This window comes from Notothenia rossii (genome assembly GCF_949606895.1).
Source record: "Notothenia rossii genome assembly, chromosome: 7".
NCBI classification, from domain to species: domain Eukaryota; kingdom Metazoa; phylum Chordata; class Actinopteri; order Perciformes; family Nototheniidae; genus Notothenia; species Notothenia rossii.
The window spans coordinates 47401336-47428253 of NC_136905.1; the positions used below are offsets into that span (position 1 = coordinate 47401336).

Below are 26918 nucleotides of genomic sequence, written 5' to 3' on the forward strand. Positions count from 1 at the left end.
GCCTAACAGAGTGGACAAGCTGCTGTTAGCTGACAGTGAGGCATGTACATGTCCATCAAAGTGACCACGCCTTAATTTATGCAAAAACTTTAAGACCTAATATAAATAAAAGGGTCGTGTTAGAAAACAATTAAATCAAAGATTCATAATCATGAAGGTGGAATCTAACTATATCGATAATAATATTTATTGCATCCATGGGTAGAAACATGTATTTTTCTGCTGTAAAGTTGGGCATTTTAACATGGGGGTCTATGGAAATTGCTCCTTGCTGCAGTCAGTCCCTAGCGGCCCATGTATGAACTGCAGTGTGTTGCACTTCCGTATTGGCGTCCCGGCTGTTCCCCAGAGTTTGCCGCTTGGATTCATCCCAAGCCAAAAAGCAAGACATTTAGTAGTTTTGGAATCTGATTTGAATTTCAAGGCTCACATGTAGGGTGTCCAGACGTGGAGGAACTACTCAGATCTCTCAGATTACGTTGAAGTAGAAGTACCAGAGTTTAGGAATACTCTGTTACAAGTAAAAGGCCTGCATTCAAAATGTTCCTCAAGAAAAGTACAAAAGTATTTGCATCAAAAAATCCTTAAAGTACCAAAAGTAAAAGTAGTCATTGTGCATATTGTTCCATTTCAGAACAATAGATATGATTTGTTTTATAATTATTGATCATTAAAGTGTTCTCAAAGCTGGTAAAGTTTGAATTATGAATATACTGCAGGGTAGCTTGTGAATTTACTCCAGGTGGAACTAAAGTCTGATTTAACACTTGGTTATATTTCACATCATTCATCCAAATCTGTAAAGTAACTAAAGGTATTAAATAAATGTAGTAGAGTACTATTTACCATTGAATTGTAGTGGTACAGAATTGTACTTAAGTACAGTACTGGAGTAAATGTACACAGTTAATCTACACCACTTAGGGAGTCTATACAATTAATTGTGTATATTATGTATACAATTATGCATATAATCTATTAAATAAATGTGTATATATCTATACATATATTTATTAAAGTGTGACATGACGTCAAAGGTCAGGCTACAGTGGCCATTGGTTAATGCAGTACTGTCTTTAGGCGACGGAGTGAACACTTTCAGGTGACAAAACAGGAAGTGGATTTTCACAATAAAGCACGATCATGTGAAATTAGTATATATGGCTAAATCGACATCCAACAGAAAGTTCATTTGAATAAAAGTTGAACTTCACCCCCCACTAACTAACATGGGAGGACCCCGCTGACTCATGAGTGTAACATGTAGTGGGACCATAGTTCAGTCATGTATTCTTTACGGATATGTATAATACATGTTTATTGATTTATGAATGTTTCCATTCATAAATCAATGTCAAGAGATACATATGCTATTTTCTGTACTTAGTTTATGGTATCAATAAACTATGTGAAGATCTAAAAACAGAGGGGATGTAATATATATTAAAGCACTCTAACACCTTGTCATGTGATTCAGACCAAAACCATTTTTGGCCACCGCTCACAGCCGAGCTGTTCCTGCAATTCCATACTGTGCCGTGCTGCCAGCTCCTCTGCCAACACTCAGCAGTGCTCACCAAAACAACAGACCCAGACCAGACTGAGAGCAGCACTGACAACACACACTCTTAATGTGTTCTTTCCTGTTCTCTTATGCCCTCTTTTTCTTCTTTTCTTAGATAGAATCTATTAATTTAACTGAAGCTGTTGCTTCCGAAGCTATTTAAATATATGTTGATGTGATTTCAGTTAGTTCACTTTAAGGAAAGTTGTGTAATATTTGGGATCAGGAGGTAGATTAAATAATCACTTATAAGAAGATTGTGTTAGTAAAATGTATCCCTACATTTGTCTGTGTGTGCATGTGAATTTAGAATAGAATAAGCGCTCAATTGCATATTACGCGCCATTTTAATCAAACTATAGATTCTATCATGCTGCGCTTAACACTTGAATGGTCTTCGTGGTAGAATCCCCTAAAAGTAATTTGTCACTTATTCCTTTCTCTTTGAAACCAATGTGGGTCCATCTGGGTACACACAAACGCATAGAAACTCATAGAACTGCGGTGCTTTCAGGTCATTTCAACAGACTCTGCTCTCTTTTTTTTTTTGTATTCTTTATTTATTTGGGGTCACATTATAGTACAAGTACAGTTTTTCAAATCATATATTTTTAGAGACCCGAAAGTGACAAATGAAATAGCAAACAAAATTAATCAAAGTAAAATAAAAACGAAAAAGTACACAGGGGTTGTTTGAAATAGCAAATGTCTACAAATGTACATGCATACATATCAACATGTATATATACATTCAACACATACATGTGACCATACATACATATCTATACATATACATTCAATTGGTGTATAGAAACAGTCAAACAAGGGATGGTCGTCTTTGGGATATGTAAATCCTCCACTTTTTCCATATTTCTTCAAATGTGTTTTCCTGAAGCCTCATTGAGAAGGTGATTCTTTCCATAACATAGATTTCATGGATTTTGTCGTACCAGTTGTCAAGAGAAGGGATATCCGCTTTGAGCCATTTTCTAGTTATTGCTTTTTTTGCTGCAACAGTAAGAATTCCAAATAATTGTTTTGTTTTGGAGTTTGTGGGGATTGAATGTACGAGCCTAAATAGAAATTCGTCCCAGTTTAAAGGGATTTTTTCCTGTAGTATTATTTCAATTTCGATATGAATCTTTTCCCAAAAAGTTACTATTAAAAGGACAAGCCCAAAACAAATGGTAGTGATGTGCTAGCTGAGAACCACATTTCCTCCAGCAGCTGGGGGGCCCTAGGTGATGTGATGACTGAGCAGGGCTGAAAAAGTACCCGCTCAGCATCTTCCAACTAAACATTCTGTAGGTGCCTGAGCTCGAGATCTTCCATTGAAAAGTGCAGTAATTTGTCCAGACTTCGTCAGGGATGGTTTTTTTGGTTTCGTTTTCCCATTTGTGTTTTATATAGAAAGTATTTTCCTTTTTAATATCTTGAAGAGCTTGGTAAAGTTTTGAGATTACTTTCATCCCTGTGTCTGATATGTATGCACTGGTGAAAACTATTAATAAAGGGTTTTCAAGGGCCTTCTGGCTGTCTGGTAGGGAACTATTTAAGTAATGGCGTACCTGTAGAAATCTAAAAAAATCACTGTTATTCAATCCATATCGTTTTTTTAGTGTTTGAAAATCAAACATGGTTCCTTTGCTGAAAAATGTGCAATATGAAGTAAGGCCATGTTTGGCCCAATCTTTAAATGTTTTATCCAGCTTGCTCGGGGTGAAATCAAGATCATGTGAGCACCATCTTAATATCTTCATTTCCTCCAGCAAGTCACTCCTGGTAAGGACCCTTAACCATAACTTTAAGGAGAGGTTTATCCAGCGGTTATCTTTTTCCAGTAAGTTTTTAACATGTCTTTTATCCCCTAACCTTGCCTCGATGGGTAATCCTCCTGATACATTATTCTCAATTTCTTTCCATCTAGCTCTGTAGTCTGGCTTGCACCAGCAGAACAAGCTTCTTAATTGGGCTGATATATAGTAGTCCTTCAAGCAGGGGAGCGCTACTCCTCCCTTGTTTTTTGCTAGTTGAAGAGTACAGGATCTAATCCTTGGTTTCTTCCCTTGCCAAATGTACCTTGATATGGTTTTATCCCATTCGTTAAACTGCTTGTCTGTGATTTCAATTGGTAGATTCTGGAAAAGGTATAAGAGTCTAGGTAGGATGTTCATTTTCACTGATTCTATTCGAGATTCAAAGCTCAGCACTGGGATCAAGTTCCATCTATTTATGTCTTCTTTTATTTTCTGACTTAGAGGGTTGAAGTTTAGTGTATACAATTCCTCTGAATCTTTAGAGATGCTTACTCCCAGATATTTTAAATGGTTCAGATCCCAATTAAGATCAATGAGTGAGTTTATACGTTGGCTTGGCTTGTAATTAAAGCTCAGTATTTGGGTTTTTGTTATATTGAGTTTGTACCCTGAGACAGAACTATAAGTATCCAAAAAAGTCAGTAAACTCAAGAATGATTCATCTGGATTTGACAGGTATATTAATATATCATCAGCAAATAATGATAATTTATGTTCCTGACCATATACTTCTACACCGGTAATATTATTATTTTGAGTAACCCCCAAACTCAGAGCTTCGATATAAATTGTGAATAGCAGAGGGCTAATTGGACATCCCTGTCGTGTCCCTCTCTCAAGGTAGAAAGAATTTGATATGGCTCCGTTTATTTTTATTCTTGCATAAGGGTTGTCGTAAAGTGCTTGAACCGTATTAATAAAGATCTTGTGAAAGCCAAACTTTTCAAGGACTTGGTATAGGAATTTCCAATTAACTCGATCGAAGGCTTTTTCTGCATCGAGGCTCAAAAGTACTGCCTGGAGTTTGTTTTTGGATATATGTTCAACTATATGTAGAGTTCTGCGGATATTATCTTGAGTTTGCCGCCGTTTGATAAATCCTGTCTGATCTAGATTTATTATCTGAGGGAGGATTTATTCGAGTCTTTTTGCCAAAATGTGGGTAAAGATCTTATAGTCCTGGTTTAGCACACTTATTGGACGATAGCTTCCACAGTCACATTTTTCTTTCCCTTCCTTCGGTATCAGGGAAATTACTGCTTCCCCCCATGAGGGGGGGGCTATGCCTGTCTGAAGCACGTGGTTAAAAGCATCCCTCATTGTTGGGATCAATAGATCCTTCATTTCCCTGTACCATTCATAGGGGAAACCATCTGGGCCTGCGGCTTTATTGGGTTTTAAGTCAGCGATTGCCTTTTCTACTTCTTTTCCCGTAATTTCTATAATTAATTTATGATTTTGCTCATCCCTCACTTTAGGAAAAGTTATCAAATCAAGGAAACTCCTGATGTTGGTTTTATCTATTTTAGGCTGTGAGTATAGGTTTTTATAGAAACAGACAAAAGTTTGATGTATGTCTTCTAAATTGCTATGTATAATACTTGTTTCAGGGTCTTTTATTTTATAAATTGTGTTTTCTACCTGTTGTTTTTTTAGTTTATAAGCCAATAGTTTTGCTGATTTAACTCCTACCTCATAATAACTTTGTTTTAGAAAGATCTTTTTTTTTTTATGTTGTTTGAGAGGATTTCATGGAGTTCATTCTTTTTTTTATCTATTTACATTTTAGTTTTTGTATTTAAAGTTTTCTTATGTATATTTTATAGATGTTTTAGTTCTGTTGAAGCTGATTTGTTTTCTCTTTTCTTTGCTTATTTATGTTTGAGGAATATCCAATTATTTTTCCTCTTAGGACAGCTTTGCATGCATCCCACAGGATTATTGGGGACACTTCTCCATTATCATTGTCGTTCAGATAATCTTTTATATCGGTCCTGATTTGAGGCCTAATTTGGTTAAGAATTCCTGTGTTCAGTCTCCAGATTGTGCTTTTCCTTTCTAGTCCTAGATTTAATGCCATGGAGACCGGAGCATGGTCCGATAAGTCCATGGTCCCTATACTGCAATTTTGAACCCTATAAAAATCTTTCTGATACATAAACAGATAATCAAGCCTTGAATATACTGAGTGTGGGTGTGAGTAAAAGGTAAAATCTTTCGTAGACGGATTTAAGTCTCGCCATACATCCGAGAGTCCTAGGTCTCCCAAGATCAATTTAATGTTCATGCTGATTTTTTTTCCTCCTGAGGAAAGGGGTTTTGATGTATCTAAAGTTGGGTTAAGTCTAACATTGAAATCTCCCCCACAAATTAGAATTCCTTGGGCCTCCAATGTTATTATTTCAAAAATGTGTTTGTAAAATGACCATTCAGATCCCGGGGGGGCATATACATTCAGGAGGGTAACTAAAGTACCCTCCAAATTTCCCCGAATAAGTACATATCTCCCGTCTTGTTCCTTTTTTTCATATGTGCATTCGAAATGTAATTTACCGGAGATTAAGATTGTTACGCCCCTCCTGGATCCCTTTCTGTAAGAGGATGAATATGGACTGAAGTTCCAAGAGACTCTGCTCTCTCATAGCCCCCACACACAGTTTGATTTTCGGCTATCCCAGAAAAAGTTGAGAGGAACTTGTTGAAAGCTTTGGTTATATCTCTCACAGGCTCCTCCCTCTACTGGACTCTATGGGTACTACCCCTTGATCATATCATGCAAGCATTCATCCACTGAGACTTCTGTAGACGTAGCCGGCCCCGGGGCGGGCCTACCTGAATGCGCGCGCATCCCACCGCATAAAAGGAGGCCTCGCCTCCTGACTGTCATCCTTTTCTCATCAGTAAGCAAGGAACAACTGAGAGAAAAGCTAGACGAAAGAGGAAAAGAAACATGGACTCACCATTATCGGAGCAGCCACCCTGACCTTTGTGTCTGGGCTTAATCGCAGGCGCCGATCTCCACCGTCAATGCGTCGAGTGCCTGGGGTCTGACCACGAGGCGGCCAACCTGGGCCTACTTCCGGACTGATCCCGCGGCTCAGCCACCGGTGGCGGCTGGAGCATTACGTCTCGCTGGAAGAGGGGGTCTGGATCTCCTCTGGAGGGGGTCTCCACTGGGACGGGTGACCTCTTAAATCACAGTGTTCACCGACGCGTCCAGAACAGGATGGGGAGGGACCTGCCTGAATAATAATAATAATAACTTGAATTTATATAGCGCCTTTCATAACCTCATGGTCGCTTTACAAAGAAACGACATAAAAATACATAAAACATAAAAAACAAACATAAAACAGGGGGCAGAAATGGAAGTATAAGTGGGGGGGGGGAGTGAGTTATTGTTGGAAGGCAATGTTGAACAGATGAGTTTTAAGGGTTGATTTGAAGATGTTGAGAGAAGGGGCGTTGCGGATTTCTGCTGGGACGGAGTTCCAGAGGGTGGGGGCAGCGACACTGAAGCCACGGTCCCCGAAGGTGCGGAGGCGTGAATGGGGAATGGAGAGCAGGCCGGAGTCTGAGGATCGAAGGGTGCGGGACGGGATGTAAGGGTGGAGGAGATCTGTGAGGTACTGAGGGGAGAGGGCATGGAGGGATTTGTAGGTGAGGAGGAGGAGTTTGTAGGTGATGCGGGACCGTCGATGTTGAGGAGCAGATCTCCAACCTTCCCGAGCAGTGCCTTGGGGGCCACAACCATAAGCTCAGTTTTATCACTGTTTAGTTTGAGTAGGTTGGTGTTCATCCAGGTTTTAATTTTGTGTAGGCAGTTGATTAGTGACTGTGGGGGGAGATGGGCAGAAGGTGTTGTGCTGATGTACAGTTGGGTGTCGTCGGCATAGGAGTGGAAACAGATGATATCACCAATCGGAAGGATGTATATTGTAAATAGAAGGGGACCGAGCACCGAGCCTTGGGGGACTCCATGGTTGACAGAGGCACAGGGGGAGCTGCAGCCAGCGTGTGTGACAAACTGTGTCCGGTCCGAGAGGTATGAGTAGAAGAAGGAGAGGGTGGAGTCAGTGAGGCCAAGGAGTTCAGACAGGCGGGTGAGGAGGATATTATGGGAGATGGTGTCAAAGGCTGCAGAGAGTTCAAGGAGAATTAGTGTAGTGATGGAGCCTGAGTCAGCTGCGATGAAGAGGTCATTGGTGATTTTGATCAGGGCAGTCTCGGTGCTGTGGTGGGTCCGGTATGCAGATTGAAAGGGTTCATAGAGCTCATGGTTGGACATGTGATGGTGGAGTTGGTCGGCGACTGCTCTTTCCAAGATTTTACTAAGGAAGGGAAGGTTGGAGATTGGCCGGTAGTTGTTGAGGTCAGTTGGGTCAAGTCCGGGTTTCTTCAGAATGGGGGTGACTGAGGCGGTTTTGAAGGATCTCGGGTATATACCAGTTAGCAGGGAGGAGTTAATGATGTCCACGATGGTGGGCAGAACAGTGTGTAATGTTGGCTTTACTAGGACAGTGGGCATGGGGTCCTGAGAGCAGGTGGAGGGCTTGGCCTTAGAGATCAGCTTAGCCACCTGGACAGCATCCACAGGGGCGAAAGCAGAGAGGTGGCAGTATGAGGAGCGTGTAGTTGGAGCAGCGGCGCTTGGAGTACGAGCTGTGGGAGGAGCAGGGGGGGCAGGTGCGCTAAGCTGCAAGTGGATGGAATTCACTTTGGCCTGGAAGAAATCCAGGAAGTCCGAGCAGAGGTCACGAGCACCAGGAGGTTGTGGGGCAGCAATGGGGCGGAGTAAACTATTTATTGTTAAAAGAATCTTCTTGGTTGATGTTGTTGGTCGTGGATTATGGTTGAATAGTATTGAGCTTTGGTCTGGTCGAGCGCCTCCTTGTAAGCCCTTACATGGTCCTTGTATGCCTCATGGTAGACAGTGAGACCAGTTCCTCTAATGAGTCTCTCAAGCCGGCGACAAGCAGCCTTCATGGAGCGGAGTTCGGCAGTGAACCATGGGGCAGGGCAGGTGTAGGAGACGGTACGGGTTTTGAGAGGGGCCAGAGCATCAAGGGTGAGCGCTAGGGCAGTGTTGTAACAGGCTACCAGGTCATCAACAGGGGTATTAGGGGGATAGGGGGCGAGAAGGGATGCTACCATGGTGTGTAGGGCAGGTGCACTCACTGACTTGATTTTCCTGAAAGTGATGGTGCGTTTTGAGCGATGCAACGGCAGGGGAATAGGTAGAGAAAACAAGATGGCATGATGGTCGGCAACAGCGAGATCTAAAACCTGGAGATGGGTAGGTTCGGTGCCCACTGAACACACTAAGTCCAAGGTGTGGCCCTTAGTGTGGGTGGGACCTTGGACATTCTGCGTGATGTTAAAGCACTCCAATAGTGACAGAAACTCAGCGGCAAAGGTGCAGGTGCTGGAGTCCACGTGGATGTTAAAATCACCTAGCAGTAGTGTGGATGGGGACATGGAGCAGATTGAGGTGAGAAGCTCAGACAACTCAGACATGAATGAGGTGGAAGGTTTGGGGGGGCGGTAAATGAGGACGACCTGCTGCTTTGAGGGGGTAGCCACTGAGAAGGCAATGCACTCAAGTGAGATTGTATTCATCACAAGCAGCTGTTTGACAGGGATATCTGCTCTGTGGATGACTGCCAGCCCACCACCGCAACCAATGGAGCGGGGCTGTTGGAGATAAGCATAACCTGGGGGGGTGGCTAGGTTGAGTGTGAGGAAGTCCTGTTGGTTTTGCCATGTCTCAGTGAGGTAGAGAAAATCCAATTTCCTATCAATGATGATTTAATTAATAAGTGATGCTTTGTTGTTAAGGGAGCGGGTATTTAACAACATGAATGTGGGGGAGTTGTTATATGTTGCAATGGCTGGTAAAACAGTGATGCCATCAACACAGGCCAAGGGCTTCAGGTTAACACTGCACACGTGTGGTTTGTTGTGATGACGTAAGTGGGCGGTGACGGGGCGCCGGGACCACACAGTTGGGATAGTGTCAGCTAAGCCAGTGTAAACAAACCCACGTTTGGAACCTCTATGGACATACCTGGGTCTGCCAACTCGTAACAGCCCGAGGTATTCAATGACTGACAGACATAGAGGGGGTGTAGTGAAGTGGTTGATCCTAAAAAGTTGCAAGGCGGAGTAACGAAGCATCACAATGTTATGATGCTAACTTTAGCATAGCGTTAGCTGTGGTCGCGGATCGGCCGGGAGAATGCGCTATCAGCCAAGAGTACAGATGAACCAGGACAGCAGGCAGCCTGTCCAGGAAGCGACTCAAGGACGGACAGCACTGAGGAAAGATGGTGGAAGTTGAAGAAGTTTGCCGCAGAGGAGCACCGGTGGTAGCCAGAGCAGGCTAGCCTGAGCAGGTAGAACTAGGCTAGCTTCTGATCGCCGTCAGACTGGCTGGGTGGAGAGGACCGTAGTTGTGTCTTTTACGGCAGAACAAAATCAAACAGCATCTAAGCAGGTGATACAGTGAAGCAGGATTGGGACTCAAAACGGGAATGAGACAGAGAATTGGGCTTGTCGTCAGATGGAGCCACTAACGTTAGCGATAGCGTTAGCCCTGAAGCAGGAGCCGGTGAGCAACATTAGCAGGTGTAGCAGGGTGGACAGGTCGGAAGCGGAGCCTCCATAAAAAGTTGCGATCGGGTGTTACAAAAGTGTCCAGAACAGCGTGTGCAAGCCACTGCACGTATGGAAACTGAGGTGGAAACATTGGTCCAAAACTCGGCAGATAAATAACCTAGAGAAGATTTTTTTTGGACAGAGAAGCGGCGAACAGACAACGCCAGCGTCCTCTCTCTCCGAGGGCTATAGGTGGGCGCTGGTCTCTAACAGAGACACGGCACAGCAACCTCTTGAGCCTACTAGAGCTGCGGCTCTAGGAGGTTGCTGTGCCGTTGCTGTGCCGTTGCTGTGCCGTTGCTGTGGCAGTAGTGTTGGTCCTCCAGCATTTCAAACTCTTAATTCGGGGGAGACATGTACTGGTCAGGAGCGACAACAGCACCACAGTGGCATATATCAACAGGCAGGGCGGAGTCCACTCCGCCGCTTTGTTGACCACGGCGGAGAAACTGTGGTTATGGGCTTCATAGCTGGTGTTATCTTTGAGAGCCCTCCACATACCGGGACTTGAGAACAAGGGGGCCGACCTCATGTTGAAGGGCGACCTGCCAGGCGAGTGGGAGCTTCACCCGGAGGTGGTGAAGCAGAACTGGGCCCAGTTCGGGAGAGCGGAAGTGGATCTGTTCGCCAGCCGGCGCAACAGCCACTGTGCCCTGTGGTTCTCCCTGGCCCTGAGTGACGACCCGCCCTTGGGGGCGGACGAGTTTGCACACGAGCCATGACCAAGAAAGCTGCTCTACGCCTTTCCACCGCTGCGTCTCATTCTCCCTCTCCTGGGGAGAGTGAGGCGAGAACGTCTGTCAGTCATCCTAGTAGCGCCGGATTGCTCGGGGTCGGGTGCCGTGGTACTAAGAGATTACACAGTTGAAGGTGGGCCAGCCCTGGGCGCTTCCCCAGTTCTGGGGGGCGATGTCTCAAGAGGCAGGTGCAATCGGGGCGTTACTCACTCTTGGCCAACCTCTCCAGGCTTGGCTCCTGAGAGGGACAGGCTGAGACAGGGTGGATTGCCTGACAGTGTTATTCAGTCTATCCAGGCAGCTAGAGCGGGATCCACCACAGCCACCACAGGCCGAAGTGGCTGGGATTCCAGCGCTGGTGTGAGGAGCGGAAAATAGAGCCCCTATCTTGTGAGTCGGCTCTATTTTGTCTTAATTACAGTTACTGGTGGACAGGGGGCTTGCTCATTCCACAGTGAAAGTGTATGCAGCAGCCATCTCGTCCTGCCATGAGGGATTTTACGGAAGGTCAGCTTTTAGTCAGCCACTATTGTATGGTGGGGTCAGGAGGCTGCGCCCCGCAGTGAGACCTACCGCTGGTGTTCGAGGCTCTGGTCACAGAACCATTTGAGCCTCTGGAGCTCTCCTCCCTGAAAGCACTGTTGTGGAAGACAGCATTTCTACTTGCCTTAACGTAAGCCAAGAGAGTGTCCGAGTTAACCGCTCTATCGGTGCACCCAAGTTGCTTGTTGATCCGGGGTGACCGTAGCGGGGCGACACTCAGACCGAACCCCTCCTTTGTGCCAAGAGCCAAAGGAGTGCGTTCACGTGGAGGTCTATTCAGTTCGGGGGCTTTAATCCTCCACCCCATAGTGGGGCCAGGGAGGCTAAATTGCACCTCCTCTGCCCGGTGCGTGCGCTAGCATGTTATGTAGAGCGCACGGTTGCCCTTAGACGCACTGGGCCCATACGGGGCGGGGGGACTCTTTCCCACTGCTTTAGGGCAGGAGGGGAGAGCCCTCCACATTGTAGTCCATACACACTCTTCACGGGTAAGCGTGTCTGAGTGGGGGACATGGGGCACTTGCGCTCTCCCCGTGCTCCTTAGGGACTCGGGAGAGGTGGTGCACAGTGAGCCCATACGGGGCTGAGGACTCTCTCCGTCCGCCTATGGGCGGATGGGGGGAGCCCTCAGCACTGTTTTCCGAGCGGTAAGCGCGTCAGAGAGTACTATGTCAGCCGCAGCCCGTACCTCTCCACGGTTACAACTGAGGTAGAGGTGAGTGAGGTGCAGCGGCTGCTAACCAGAAAGCCGGTCAGGGATAGTGAGGTGGAACGGTGTTGTTGGACGACAGCGCATTTATACATCGGGGCTCCGCCCACTGTACCCATAGAGTCCAGTAGAGGGCGGAGCCTGTGAGAGATATAACGACGGGTTACATATGGTAACCCTTGTTATATAAGCGCAGGCGGAGCCCTCTACTCGGGGCCCTGTCTGTCCTATGCTGCTTGCTGAAGAGAAGTGTAGTATGACAGTCAGGAGTCGAGGCCTCCTTTTATACGGTGGGATGCGCGCGCATTCAGGTAAGCCCGCCCCGGGGCCGGCTACATCTATAGAAGTCTCAGTGGATAAATGCTTGCATGATATGATCAAGGGGTAGTACCCATATAGTCCAGTAGAGGACGGAGCATGTGCTTATATAACAAGGGTTACCATAAGTAAACCCTTGTTTTCTATCCAAAACAGTGATTAGATCTCTGTGTCAAGTTCACTGAGAGTTGCAGCTTTGACTAGCAAAGTTAAGGCTGTGGCAATATTCTAATAATACTCAGTTTTCCAAAATTACTTTATCCACATCGGTATATCAGCTCCAATGCACCATTTGTTTAAACAATCCTCCGGATAGTAGTTTAATCATTTTCATGTTGTGTGTAGCTTTGGGTTTTTGTATGTACAGTTGCAAGAAAAAGTATGTGAACCCTTTGGAATTACCTGGATTTTTGCATAAGTTGGTCATAAAATGGAGGAAGCCACTGCTGTCCAGAAAAAACATTGCTGCACGTTTAAAGTTTGCAAAAGAGCACCTGGATGTTCCACAGCACTACTGGCAAAATATTCTGTTGAAAGATGAAACCAAAGTTGAGTTGTTTGGAAGGAACACACAACGCTATGTGTGGAGAAAAAAAGGCACAGCACACCAACATCAAAACCTCATCCCAACTGTGAAGTATGGTGGAGGGAGCATCATGGTTTGGGGCTGCTTTGCTGCCTCAGGGCCTGGACAGATTGCCATCATCGACGGAAATTGAATTCTCAAGTTTATCAAGACATTTTGCTGGAGAACTTAAAGCCATCTGTCCACCAATTGAAGCTCAACAGAAGATGGGTGATGCAACAGGACAACGACCCAAAGCACAGAAGTAAATCAACAACAGAATGGCTTCAACAGAAGAAAATACGCCTTCTGGAGTGGCCCAGTCAGAGTCCTGACCTTAACCCAATTGAGATGCTGTGGCATGACCTCAAGAGAGCGATTCACACCAGACATCCCAAGAATATTGCTGAACTGAAACAGTTTTGTAAAGAGGAATGGTCCAAAATTCCTCCTGACCGTTGTGCAGGTCTGATATGCAACTATAGGAAACGTTTGGTTGAGGTTATTGCTGCCAAAGGAGGGTCAACCAGTTATTAAATCCAAGGGTTCACATACTTTTTCCACCTTGCACTGTGAATGATTACATGGTGTGTTCAATAAAAACATATAATTGTTTGTGTGGTTTTAGCTTAAGCAGACTGTGTTTGTCTATTGTTGTGACTTAGATGAAGATCAGAACACATTTTATGACCAATTTATGCAGAAATCCAGGTAGTTCCAAAGGGTTCACATACTTTTTCTTGCAACTGTATGTTGACCACGGCGGAGAAACTGTGGTTATGGGCTTCATAGCTGGTGTTATCTCTGAGAGCCCTCGACATACCGGGACTGGAGAACAGGGGGGCCGACCTCATGTTGAGGGGCGACCTGCCAGGCGAGTGGGCGCTTCACCCGGAGGTGGTGAAGCAGAACTGCGCCCAGTTCGGGAGAGCGGAAGTGGATCTGTTCATGAGGAGAGAAGGATCAATGTTTCCTTGGGAGCCACAAGGAACTAATTCAGGGATAATGAATTGTGGCGACATTATGCAAGTATTATGATTAGCTGTACTTATGCAATGAATTAAAAACTTGGGTCGCAGGTTCCTAAACAGTGCATTACAAGAAATCGTTCAATATGTGTGTACCTCCACCATTAAACTGTCATATTCTGCACATTTCTTATACTATCTACATACATATTTTAAGAGTATAATACATTTGTATAATATCAGTTAAAATAAGTGCTTCAACATAGTTAACATTGCTGGAGGTATACACACATACAGTAGATAGATAGATATCAGTGTTGAGGAACCTGCAACCCAAGTTTTTCATTCATTGCATAACTACACCGTAGTTGTATATATGATATGTCAATAAACCTTAGAAAATCTTGAAATCTTGAAAGGGATGTGCAAAATACTCATTATATACAGTCTTTAATTAACTATTAGTGGAGAATAACGAGTAATGAATATACTTTATAGGGATCCTATTAATATCTAATAATAAAAATAATGAAATTTAAACGTTGTCGCTCCTATTGGCTAGTGCTGAAACACAGTGTACGTGATAGGCCAAGGAGCCGGACATCTCTAAGCGGTTGACCAATCACAACAGAGCCGGCCAGCTAACCAATCAGAGCAGCCTGGGCTCTGGTTTCAGACAGAGGGTGAAAAGAGGTGCTGCAGCACAGGCAGTATGAGAAAAATAAAGAGCTTTTTGAACATTAAAACATGGAGACATGTCACAGTAGAGACACTACATACACCTGAACTGGACCAAAACACGAAGACAGTGTGTGACAAAGTAAAACACGTTCAGCTCGGCTTATGTGCAGCCTACAATATGCACAAGTAAAAGGTACACTATATAAACAAAGGTATTGGAACAAACCAATTCTGAAGATCTCTACCCCAGACCCATGTTTTTAGCTCTGAGAGAATAATCAACATTGTGCATAACAACATAAAACAGGCAAAGCACTATGACACCTCTATCAGCTGACACCAACAGGCCAACACACTCTCACTCCATAAACATCCAGGAGCGACGCTTGGTCAGGGTCCCGTGGCGTGCAGTTGTGACGCTCCTAGGCTCCTTCAGCTTCATAAAGGGACGCAAATAGCTTTCAACTGATTGCAATGTATTCCCATCTGCGGCGGGATTTGACGCTCATGGAAGCACCGCATTCATTTGTGTCGGCTGCCCTTAAAGGCAATGTGAGCGTCGATTCCCATTAGAAAACGGAGAATTGTACACCCGGAAGTAAGTATTCCCCTTACTGTAGATTGATTTTACAGTGATATCTGCACTACTCATCAACAAAAAACACCAGATTATCCTTGTTAATCACACAACATTGATTGGTTTAAATTGTGTGCAATGCTTTTGTATTTTTCCTCTTCGATTCGGAGAAACAAATATTTTTTCGGAGTAAAGGATGGCAGAAGACACTACACTACCCAGAATCCCCAGCTATCGTTTAGGACTACACCATGTGCTCTGTTTGACAAACCCCGTGATTAGTTCTCAAGCTCTGTGATTGGTTGACCTCCAACTGCATTCCATATTAAAAAAAACGTTTCGTAAAAGATAAAATCATACTTTATTCAGCAGTGCTTGCTTTACTCTTTGAAAGTCATTACACGAATGCATTGTAATAAATGGTTCGGCTGCATTAAATATATTACACATCTGTCGTAGTTCTTTATTTTTATTTATCTACAGAGATCGGGCTCAGAATAGACCGGAAACTATTCTTTTACTGTTCAGTTTGAATTGGTAGTAATATTTTGTTTTGATATTATTGTTTTTTATTAACTACTAGACCGCTGGGTCATGTTAAGACCATCTTTTCTGTGTTGCTGTGGTTTTTTCCATCGCTTTTGTGTTACAAATATCAAAACAATAACTAAATATATCCGTCGTAAACTAAACCAGAAACAGCAGTATATTTTATTTTGTTAACACTGTAAACTTGACAGCTTTTTAACCCAAACAGCCTACTGGTTAAAGTACGTTATTACACGTTTAGAGTAATGCAATGCAGGTAGATTGTGTTGCTTTTTAATGACTGTTTAAAATGCCTTTTTCTGAATGTCTTTTATTATTATTAACTACTTGTTACTTGTTGCTAGGGACGCTGCTATCGATATTATTTATGTTATGTTGTGTAACTGTTTAATGGTGTTATCTGTATTGCTACCCCCTTCCCCGTCAATGTATAGTGTTGGTCCACAGCGCAAACGTATTAGTTTAACAAAATCTGCATCTACAATTGTGGCATAGATAGCCTACATTATTTTCCCCTGTGCAATTCTCCATTTACTCAACAATAACATATAATTATCCTTGTGTTTATTTATTTGTTTGATTAATAAACACAAGTTGGAGTCCGTCAGGACCGAGGGTCGGAGCAGCTCATTTGCTTTAGAGAATATTACACCCGGAAGTAAGTATTCTCTCCGCTTCGCTTGACAAACCCCGTGATAGTCCTCAAGCTCTGTGATTGGAGAGTGTGCTCCGAGGGTTACGCCGAGCGTCGAACAGCACTTGAAATGGGATGGAACCACGGCAGACTGTCAGCAACTGGATTTGAACGGGTCCACCGCGTTCCCCCCTCCCCCACCCCGTCCCCAAAAATACACATGCTGGCTATTGTGTTTCGCAACATGTTCTCTATCAATGGCACGTCTCTACTGGGAGTTGTAGTTTTAGAAGACGTTTTTGTATTTCCCATAATAAGAAGTTGCCAGTATTAAACTGTGTACATCCCTGGAGGTTTAGGGGATAGGAAACACTCAAATTGAAAACATATAATTAATAAATGGGTGAAAATTGCTTGTGCCCATAATGGGCAGCATTAATATACCCACATGCCAGCTAAGGTCAGAAGAGCTTTATTTAACAGCTGGTCTTATGTCTGTGACCCCTCCTGTTGTTAATTGATAAGCCTGAAACATGCACTTGTCAAGGTTCAGAGGCCAATTTTGCAAATATGGCAGTAGCCATCGATCATCTTAAGATAAGATATACTTTATTGATCCCAAGTTGGAAACATTTGCGTTACATCAGCATGTGTAACAGTTGTAAATATGCAGTGGTGTTTATTTGTAAATCATTTAGTATAATCACACAGATTGTATAGCGACAGCAGGAAACAAACAAAGTCGCTGAGAGGCTGAGGCCGGGCCTGTTTGATATTGTATGACACGCTAAAAAAGTACTTGCTGAGATCAAAAGCTCTGTTTCATAGTATTGTAGTTTAATGAAAAAACTCGGTGATCAGACATATACATTGTTATAATAATCAAAGCAATCGTAAACCTTGCGGTCAACAAAAAAGTACAACGGCCCTGTGTCACCCTCTCTTCCACACACACACCTCACGCAGGTGAACAAGATTATAATGAGTGCCGCCCATAACCATGTGACCCAAGCCAACCAATCGATAGTGATCAAACAAATATCTTATATTAAAACATAAAGGATTACTAAACACGTTTCATGGCTCCTACACAGATTCTGTGTTTTATATTTAATAATTCTGTGTTCTTTATTTATTTATTGTTCAATACCTGACAAGGCCAGAGATGAAATATCAACATACATCTTATAAGAGTATATAACATAATATCAGTTAAAATATGTGCTTCAACATAGTTAACATTGCTGGAGGTATGCACAACTATTGATAGATGTCTTGTAATGCACTATTGAGGAACCTGCGACCCAAGTTTTTCATTCATTGCATAACTACACCGTTTGTGAATATGATATGTCAATAAACCTTAGAAAATCTTGAAATCTTGAAAGGGATGTGCAAAATAGTCATTATATACAGTCTTTAATTAACTATTAGTAGAGAATAACGAGTAATGAATATACTTTATAGGGATCATATTAATATCTATTAATAAAAATAATGAAATTCAATAACATGCTTTAACCACTCGGTGTCCCTTTATATCAGCTGTGCACCTTTACGGTGTAAATAAAAGCCTATCTACCAATTGGATCAAATATAAAAGTCAGCCGAATTAGTGTTGATACTGCGAAGAGACGTATTGTGTGAAAAGAAATGTAAGATGTTGTTTAATTGCTGATATATTTATGATCCACGTCACGTTTTCAGTGTTGGCGGCAGTTCCTCATGTTTGTCTAGAAGTCTTCTCATCAGGGCTCTATAAATAGAGAACTACAGCAGATATGTAATATTTAATGCAGCCGAACCGTGTATTACAATGCCGTTATGTGATGACTTTCAAAGAGAAAAGCAAGCACACTCGGAATAAAGTATTTATTTTTATTTTTTCGGTCTGTTTCCGGTATTTGTTAATGACGATGTGATGTGAGATGTGAGACTGGAATTGCACAGGGGAAAATAACGTATCTATGCCACAATTTTAGATTCAGATTTTGTTAAACTAATACGTTTGCACTGTGGACCAACACTATACATTGACGGGGAAGGGGGTAGCAATAAAGATAACACCATTAAAGAGTTACACAACATAACAGAAATAATATCGATAGCAGCGTCCCTAGCAACCACCTTGGTAACAATGAAAACGTTCTATGGACGCAATTTCCTGAAGTAATCTTCGTAATAACTAGCAAACTAAAGATCATGTACATCCACTGCACACATAATCTGAAATAACAACTCATATTTCTCGCATCAAATGACATCAAAACGCATTTTAATGGCCAAACTAACTTTAAAATAGGCATTTTCCACCGAGATTAAAACGAAGTTTGGCCATGTTTTTTTTTTCTGCAGGGAGAAATTTGAAGATCACGTGAAATAGACGCCAGCCATTGGAATGAATGGAATGCAATGGAAGGTGCAGGTGTTGGAGGTCAACCAATCACAGAGCTTGAGAACTAATCACGGGGTTTGTCAAACAGAGCACATGGTGTAGTCCTAAACGATAGCTGGGGATTCTGGGTAGTGTTGATTCTGCCATCCTTTACTCCGAAAAAACATTTGTTTCTCCAAATCGAAGGGGAAAAATACAAAAGCATTGCACACAATCTAAACCAGAGGTGCCCAGTACGTCGACCGCGGTCGACCGGTCGACCGCGGGGGCAATGCTGGTAGATCGCGAGTCATTCATAAATAAAAAAAAATCCAGCTCCGTTAAAATAGACAAAACAGGTTTTGATCCCTCCTCCTTTGGCCTCCCTGCCACTTAATTCAGGAGTTGACTTGATTGACAGAAAAAGCGACCTATTGCTTTCCAGTCTGTTAACACAGAATGCAAAGCGATACAAAATCAGTCAAGTGCCGGGAGAGACAAACAACAAAATGAGTGCGGGAACGAGCAAAAAGCTAAAGACATACCACTTCCACACAGAATGGGAGGGAGAATCTTTTTTTGTGATGTCACATTCAAAGGTTATTTGCCTTATTTGTAAAGCAAGCGTCGCTCTGCCAAAGAAAGGTAACGTGGAGAGGCATTATCGGAGTGTTCACAAGGCATATGACAGCGACTTCCCTCCGAGTAGCGAGTTGAGAAAGAGAAAGGTCATGTATTATTGCTACACAAACATTATCTCTTAGTCTTAGTGTCGCCAACTCGTTTCTAACATGCAAAAAGACAAACAAATGCGTCTATGGTCGGTGTATTTTCTATCTTTCCAATCCAGAAGAGATCTCTCTCTCCCCCGTCTGTTTGCAAGGGGGCGGGGCAGTTTACACACACGCATCTGCTACATGCAGCAACACACGGAGGAGATGGTGGAGAGAAGCGCTCCAAGGTGTGGTTACATGTTACCCGTCTTGAGGTGGACAATGCTCGTCACCAAAAGTGTTTAGCATGTAAGGGCGGTAACACGAGCAATTTGTCTAAACATTTAGCAAAAGTGCACCACATTCAGACGGAGGAATGCACCGGGTTCGACTGTCTTTCGAGTAGCTCTGTAGCCCCATCCACGAGTAACGTTTCCACGTCAGGTGTTATGTATGCTAGCAGCAACACACGGAGTTAACTACATTATACAAACATGGGTTAATGATTAGAGGTAACTGAGTTATTTATTTTGTTAAAGTTTCAGCTATTCTGTTTACAGTTCTGTCATCTCATTATTTAATACGATTTGTTAAAACATTGTTGTTTCTTTTGATGTGAAATATTATTTATTTAATTCAAATAAAAAGCAATGTTAATTTTGTTCACAATTTGTTAAGTTAATTTAATAATATATGTATTTTTGAATCAAGTATTCATCTTTATTGTCTTCATTGTTAGTTTCCACATGCCTAAAACAACCTCAAACTAAATCTAAAAGTTGATGGCTAAATAAGAGCGTTTGAGAAATTGTGCAAGGCACACAGTAGTAGTCCGTATAGTCGATTAATCGTTTCATTAATCTATAGATTAATCGATAATCAAATTAGTCGTTTGTTGCAGCCCTATTGTAGTTATCCCATGTAAAAATAAAACGTGTTATTCAGCAACCCTTGCAATTTGGGTTTTTATTTTTGGTTGGTAGACCTCGGTTAGCTGGTCATTTCAAAAGTAGCTCACCAGCCAAAAAAGTGTGGGCACCCCTGATCTAAACCAATCAATGTTGTGTAATTAACAAGGATAATCTGGTGGTTTTTAGTTGATGAGTAGTGCAGATATCACTGTGAAATCAATCGACAGTAAGGGGAATACTTACTTCCGGGTGTACAATTCTCCATTATCCAATGGGAATGGACGCTCACATTGCCTTTAAGGGCAGCCGACACAAACGAATGCCGTGCTTCCATGAGCGTCAAATCCCGCCGCAGATGGGAATACATTGCAATCAGTTGAAAGCTATTTGCGCCCCTTTATGAAGCTGAAGGAGCCTAGGAGCGTCACAACTGCACGCCACGGGACCCTGACCAAGCGTCGCTCCTGGACGTTTATGGAGTGAGAGTGTGTTGAACAGGAAGGAACAGGGAGACAAAACACTGAGAGCAGCCCAAGGTTGCAGGTCTGTGCTCAGTGAGGGCAGTACACACTCATACACTGAAAAATATTTCCCCAACACATCCTATTGTTGATTTATTTTTCTTTGGTCTATGGCCAGAGGTGGGAGAATTACTCAGATCTTGTACTTGAGTGTAAGTAGAAGTACCAGAGTGTAGGAATACTCTGTTACAAGTAAAAGTCCTGCATTCAAAATTGTATTTAAGTAAAAGTAGAAAAGTATTATCACAAAAACATACTTAAGGTATTCATTGTGCAGATTGGTCCATTTCAGAATAATATACTGTATATGATATGTTTTATAATGATTGATCATGAAAGTGTTCTCAAAGCTGGTAAAGGTGCAGCTAGTTTGAATGACTTTGTATACTGCAGGGTAGAAGGGTGAATTTACTCCAGGTGGAACTAAAGTCTGATTTAACACTTGATTATATTTCACATCATTCATCCACATCTGCGAAGTAACTAAAGGTATTAAATACATGTAGTGGGGTAAAAGTACACCATGCAGGGCTTGACATTAACTTTTTGAGCCACTTGTCCTTCGGACAAGTGGCTCAGCCATTTTACTTGTCCGAAGGCTAAACCCACTTGTCCGAAATTTACTTGTGAAAATAAAAGCCTATTAAAAAAAATGAATAAAACCGACAAGAGATTTGGACAATTAATATGATTTAATAACTTAATCAGGCACATTTTATAACATAAACAGTCTGGCATAAAACGCCATTCGATTGCATACCCAAAGTAATTAGCTATTTATAATACTTTATACTTATAGCACATGCATAAGATGGTCTCTTTTGAAAGGTAACATTCTGAAGTTTCTTACACAATAAAGAAAAATCACTTTGGGTGCTTATAAAAAATATCATGCTATGTAATCATGTTAAACATTTATGTTTAAAAATATCACTTTGAGTGCTAATGTAAAAGAGAAACAGGTTTGAACACACTGAAATAAAATAGTTGCTCCTTACTTTTGTGTTCTGAGAGGTAGGAGCTGGAAAACATAACGGTTCCATAGCCTGAAAACTTAATCATACAGGTCCAAAGTCTATAAAAATCCCATGGAAAATTTGTGTATTTTGTAATGTGTGTACCGCAATAATTCCAAAATGGCCTTCCGCTGCCATTCATTCAGAACGATTGAAAGGCGGCAAATTTCGGCTGCCTCCAAATGAGTTTACAAAACGAAATGAAAAATAAACGTTCTTCAAAAATGTATTGGTTGCACGGCAAAAAATGCAGTCCGGAGCCGGGCAAAGTGCTCACGCTGCTGCCCTGTGTTGAAAATAAGTCTTGTGCCATAATACTGATTGATCACTCCTCCAGCTCATCTTCACTCCCCATCAACACCAGCTCATCCTCCTCATCTCCCCTCTCTCTTGACGACCAGGGGTTAAACCCTGGTCTACGCCTGCGCAGGCTTGATGTCCACCATCGCTGGGCAGCTGAGGCTGCATCAAAGTCTTCCAGAGCGGGACCTTGGATGGAGATGAACATGAGCCTCTGGAGTTGAGCGGTGGTAAGGCTTGACCTCCAGTCGGTCTTGACTCGCTTCATTGTAGAGAAGCCACGTTCGCACACTGCAGTGGAGACCGGGAGAACCATATAGATCTCCATCAGATGACATAAGCAGCGGAACATGGCTCTCCTCTCCTCTGGGAATACAATGAGACAAAAATATATGAATTAATTTCCTTCAAGAAATTCTACTTTCTGCTTTTTTTTGGTAACTTTTAAAATACACACTTAACATTATACTGACACACACCTGATTGCAGGACACTGAGAAAAATGTCCCTCATTGGAACAGCTGACCGCCTGAGAGCGAAGCTCTTATACTGGGCATACTCGGCTATAACCTCCTCTGGTGTAATCCCTGCCTTGGCCAAGAGCTCCTTGTAAAATCCAGATAGGCTCTTCATTTCTTCCTGACCATGCTGAGTGAAGGTCTCTGTTGCCACAGCATCAGTGTGGTCATACTTGGGCCAGCAAGAGGGATCTAGTGCCCTGAACTTAGCTACTATGCTGTCTTGATGCAAGTCCTTCAGACGCTCATCCAAGTGACTGATGACTGCATCTGTATGAGAATAAATGCACAATCACTACACTGACTTTGACACCTTTTAATACACCAGACACTATATATATATATATATTTTTTTTTATTTAAAAGGTGTCATACCTATCACTGCTGCCCTTTGTGGCTCAAGCGTGGAGGAAGAAGCCCTGTTCAGTTGGACACCCTTGTAGCATCCGGATCCATTGCTCTGCTCCACAAAGGTCTCCATGTACAGCCCCATTCTGGTCTTAAGGGAGGACAGGTTCCAGAAACACCTCTCCTGGCTCTCCACCGCCTCACACACTGTCACACTATCCTTTTGAAAAACCTTGGAAAGGGTGGCAAGGTGGTCAAGGACATCACAGAGGAAGTGGAGGAAGAGGACACTGCCGTAGTCCTTCAAATAGCTGGACACCTTCTTGGCCCTTCCTGTCACAGCAGCCGATGGTTTGGGCCGACGTTCGAGGCTTGCCATGTCCTCAAAGTGTGCCAGGATCACAGGAAAGCTATCACACAATACCTGAAATGGTTAAAAATATATATATATATATATAGTTTTAAAGTTATACTGACAACACGGTTTGTGAAAACAATTAAATAAATAAAATCTATAATATTAAATATGCCACAATACTGCACATGTAACCACTGCATCTACCTTGGCTGCACGGTGAACATAGGGCACCCAGCGGGCCCCATGTAGCGTGGTGGGCTTCAGTACCTTCTCCTCCATGGCCTCCGCAATCATCCGGAGCTCACGAAGTGCTTTTGGAGCATAATGGTACTGCTCATAGATGCTGCATAGGGTCGCCTGAAGCTGTTGCATCTTGGGGTTTTCTTTGATCGCAATGACCACGCCCAACTCCAGACGATGAGCGATGCAATGGATGGGTATGAGATGCGGGACTTGCTCTTTGAGGCGAGTAGCAACACCTGTCCTGCATCCAACATTGACTGCTGCACCATCACTCCCAAAGCCCACCAGACGCTCCCTCCAATCCACCAAGCCAGCCACACTAAAAGCTGAACAAAAGAAAAGACATCAGCATAGAGAACACAGAAGCAATAACTCCCAATACAGAAGCAATAATGAACTTATATGCTACAGTACCGTAAAAAAGGTTTGATAAAAAAACATTTCTCACCTGCATAAACAGCTTCCAGCACACCAGCTGCATTTGCATGCTTAACGTCCTCAATTTTCAAATATGAATTGATGGGACCCTCCGTGTCCATGTATCGAACGTACACCAACTCGTTCTCTAGGGTGGCTGTATCGGTGGCTCCATCAATCATAACTGAGAAGTATTTAGCCAATTTCAGCTTCTGCAGTAGTTTCTCCAGCTCCATTTCATAAATAATAACAACAAACCTGATGGGGGAGAGACAGCAATACAAATTGTTATGGTGTTGTTTTGGAAAGTCAGAATCAAAGCAAGACGAAAAACACTGAAATAATGCATCTTTGCTTGTTCTTTTTGACTGCCTATAAATGAACATTTTGTGAATATCATACCGTTCACAAGCCTTGTTGGACGCATAGCAGTTGGGAAGTTGTCCTCCCGTCCTGTTTATTAACCCATGTAGGGTTGTGAAGTGGGTGAAGGGCTGTTCTGTTCTGGCTACATAATAAGCAGCATGCATTATGTTGGTCATTTTAACCAACATTGTCTCCTCCATCCTGTGGAGCCCTGTGAGGACAGGTGGCAGTGGAGCATCAGGTCCCCTCTGTCTGGCTCTGTCTGCAGCTTCAGTAAGCTGGTGTCGCTTACTTAGAGCATGAGTTGACAAGGTGTCATATCGGAATGACCCGGTTCCTTTAAACAAGGACGAGGACCTGGATTTGAAAAATGGAAATGAATTAACATAATTGAACACACCCTACTGGACTATAATACGGGGATAATAATACGGGGATCCGTTACAGTCATTATTATCTGAATTTCATTGGCTACACAAACGGCCAATCATTTCCAGCGTCAGTCGGATTGATGATCTAATGTTTTACACACAACGATAACCATTTTTGCATAGCAGCAGCTTGCTCTAGCACAGTTATTAATGTCTCGAGTCGTGACCGTTAGCTTGTGAGAACGTTAGGAATAGTCTGCCTATACGTTTTACACTATAGTCAAATCAAATCACGAAAGACTTGATATCTGATCATCAACATAACCACTCCTTCCTCTGTCCACTCCAATAACACAACAAACGACCACCTAATAATAACGTCGACATCAATAATATCATAGAACACATTAAATAGCTTACGTTATCTAGATAATGTTATATAGCATTTTACACAACGTTTGTCAACTGTGAACGTCAGTCAGGATAACTAGCTAGACTACACAGTTCAGTTTATTTCGAATCTCATCATCTTCACACATCAGATAAATAGTCAATTATCTAACGTTAGCAAAAATAAAAGTTGTCACTTACGTGTCTGCAATGTCGGGCAAACTGCGGCAGGTTGAACAGTACATGATATGCTCTTCTCCTGCTTCTTCGGTGTACCGGAGCCAAGGAAACTTCTCGGTCCATGATGGAAGGAAGTTTCTTTTGCGTTTTGTTTCATAATCTAATTTGGAGGCAGCCGATTTTTCAGGATCTCGCCTAGGTCGCTTTCCTGGGGCTTGGTTTGCTTTTGGCGCCTGCAGCCAGGACATCTTGAACTCATTACTCACTGACTGGATATCGAGGATAGATGAGTCGCGAGCGTGACAGCGCATACACACCAGCCGCGCAAGCAGGCACTCGCGGGTTCGTGTTCACACCAATTTCCCGCGGGTCAAATATTTCTACCAATCACTGCAGTCATAATATTGACGTACAGGTACGGAGATTGCGACACTGCGAGACAGGCACTTCAGATGGAATAACGTTACTATTTAGTTTGGGTGATTTCCCCCCCCCCCCCCCCCCAAAAATGCACTTGTCCGTTCGGACAAGTTAAACTGTATTATGCTTGTCCGACCATTTTTTTTACTTGTCCCGGACAATCGGACAAGCCTTAATGTCAAGCCCTGCCATGTACTTCTGAATTGTAGTAAAGGTATGCAGTAGCATACAATGGAAATACTCAAGTAAAGTACAAGTATCTCCAGATTGTACTGAAGTACATGAGTAGATTGTACTTAGTTACTTCCCACTTCTGTCTATGACTTTCAAGCCCCAGCCTTCAGAATCTAAACAGCATGTATTTACTACAAAATGCTGGAGCCCTGCTGCACTGCAACACAGAGCCATACAATGAAGAGTTACCCGTTCAGCTGATGATGTCAACCCCAATAGTCCAATTGCCCCAGAGCGAACACATTTTGGCTGCAGAACACTCCCTAGACGATATTTTAAAGAGGAGGTTGTGGGGATGGGGGAGTGAGAACATGCTTCGGGGAAGAAAAACATGGCGTCGATCTGGGAAATGATTAAATCCAGATTCCTAGCGACAACATTTCTCACCCCCCCCCCCCCCCCCCAGAGGGAAATGACACAAGTAGCGGCACAGAAGGATATATGGAGGGAAAGAGATGGAGGAGGAAAGAAAGAGATTATAAGTGAAAATGTACTGGTTATCTTAATTAAATGGAAGGGGATTTTATCCTCCTCCTATTGATTTCTGACAGGGTGTGTGTGTGTGTGTGTGTGTGTGTGTGTGTGTGTGTGTATATCAAAGGGAAAGTGCTAAAAAAAAACTGGTAAAACTGGTTTGGAGGCTTTTTTAAATTCATGGCGGGTTGTGACTATTACAAAATTCTGGGATAATCATTAAAAGGAAGAACAAAGCTGAGCTCTGAGAAATAATGAGCAGCTGCCAGTCACAATTTGAATATACACTACAAAACACAGATTACATGATGTACAGTAGAGAAATAGACAGAAGCACATGTTTGCAAAGGCATCTGGTTGCATATACTTTTTTTGAATATGTGTGTGTGTACTTGTGTTTATGTAATTTGCCACTGCCGACAGACAGAGAGCATTTACTTGCATC

At 42.9% G+C, this 26918-nt stretch overlaps 2 protein-coding genes across 3 annotated transcripts in view; one reads left to right on the plus strand and one right to left on the minus strand.

Annotated features, from left to right (window-relative positions):
- Positions 1–26918, plus strand: part of nrxn3a (neurexin 3a) — a 277628-nt gene that overhangs the window by 36587 nt on the left and 214123 nt on the right.
- LOC307045902 (zinc finger protein 862-like) lies at positions 21512–25830 on the minus strand. Of its 2 annotated transcripts, XM_079691929.1 has the most exons (6): positions 24441–25830; positions 24070–24296; positions 23583–23947; positions 23048–23444; positions 22634–22942; positions 21512–22520 (listed from the first exon to the last, which is right to left on the minus strand). In XM_079691929.1, the coding sequence occupies exons 1-6, from the start codon at positions 24602–24604 to the stop codon at positions 22180–22182; spliced, it is 1803 nt and encodes a 600-aa protein (XP_079548055.1). In that variant the 5' UTR covers positions 24605–25830; the 3' UTR covers positions 21512–22179. The 2 variants fall into 2 exon arrangements, with proteins under 2 accessions (XP_079548055.1, XP_079548054.1); XM_079691928.1 differs by having other exon boundaries at positions 24070–25830.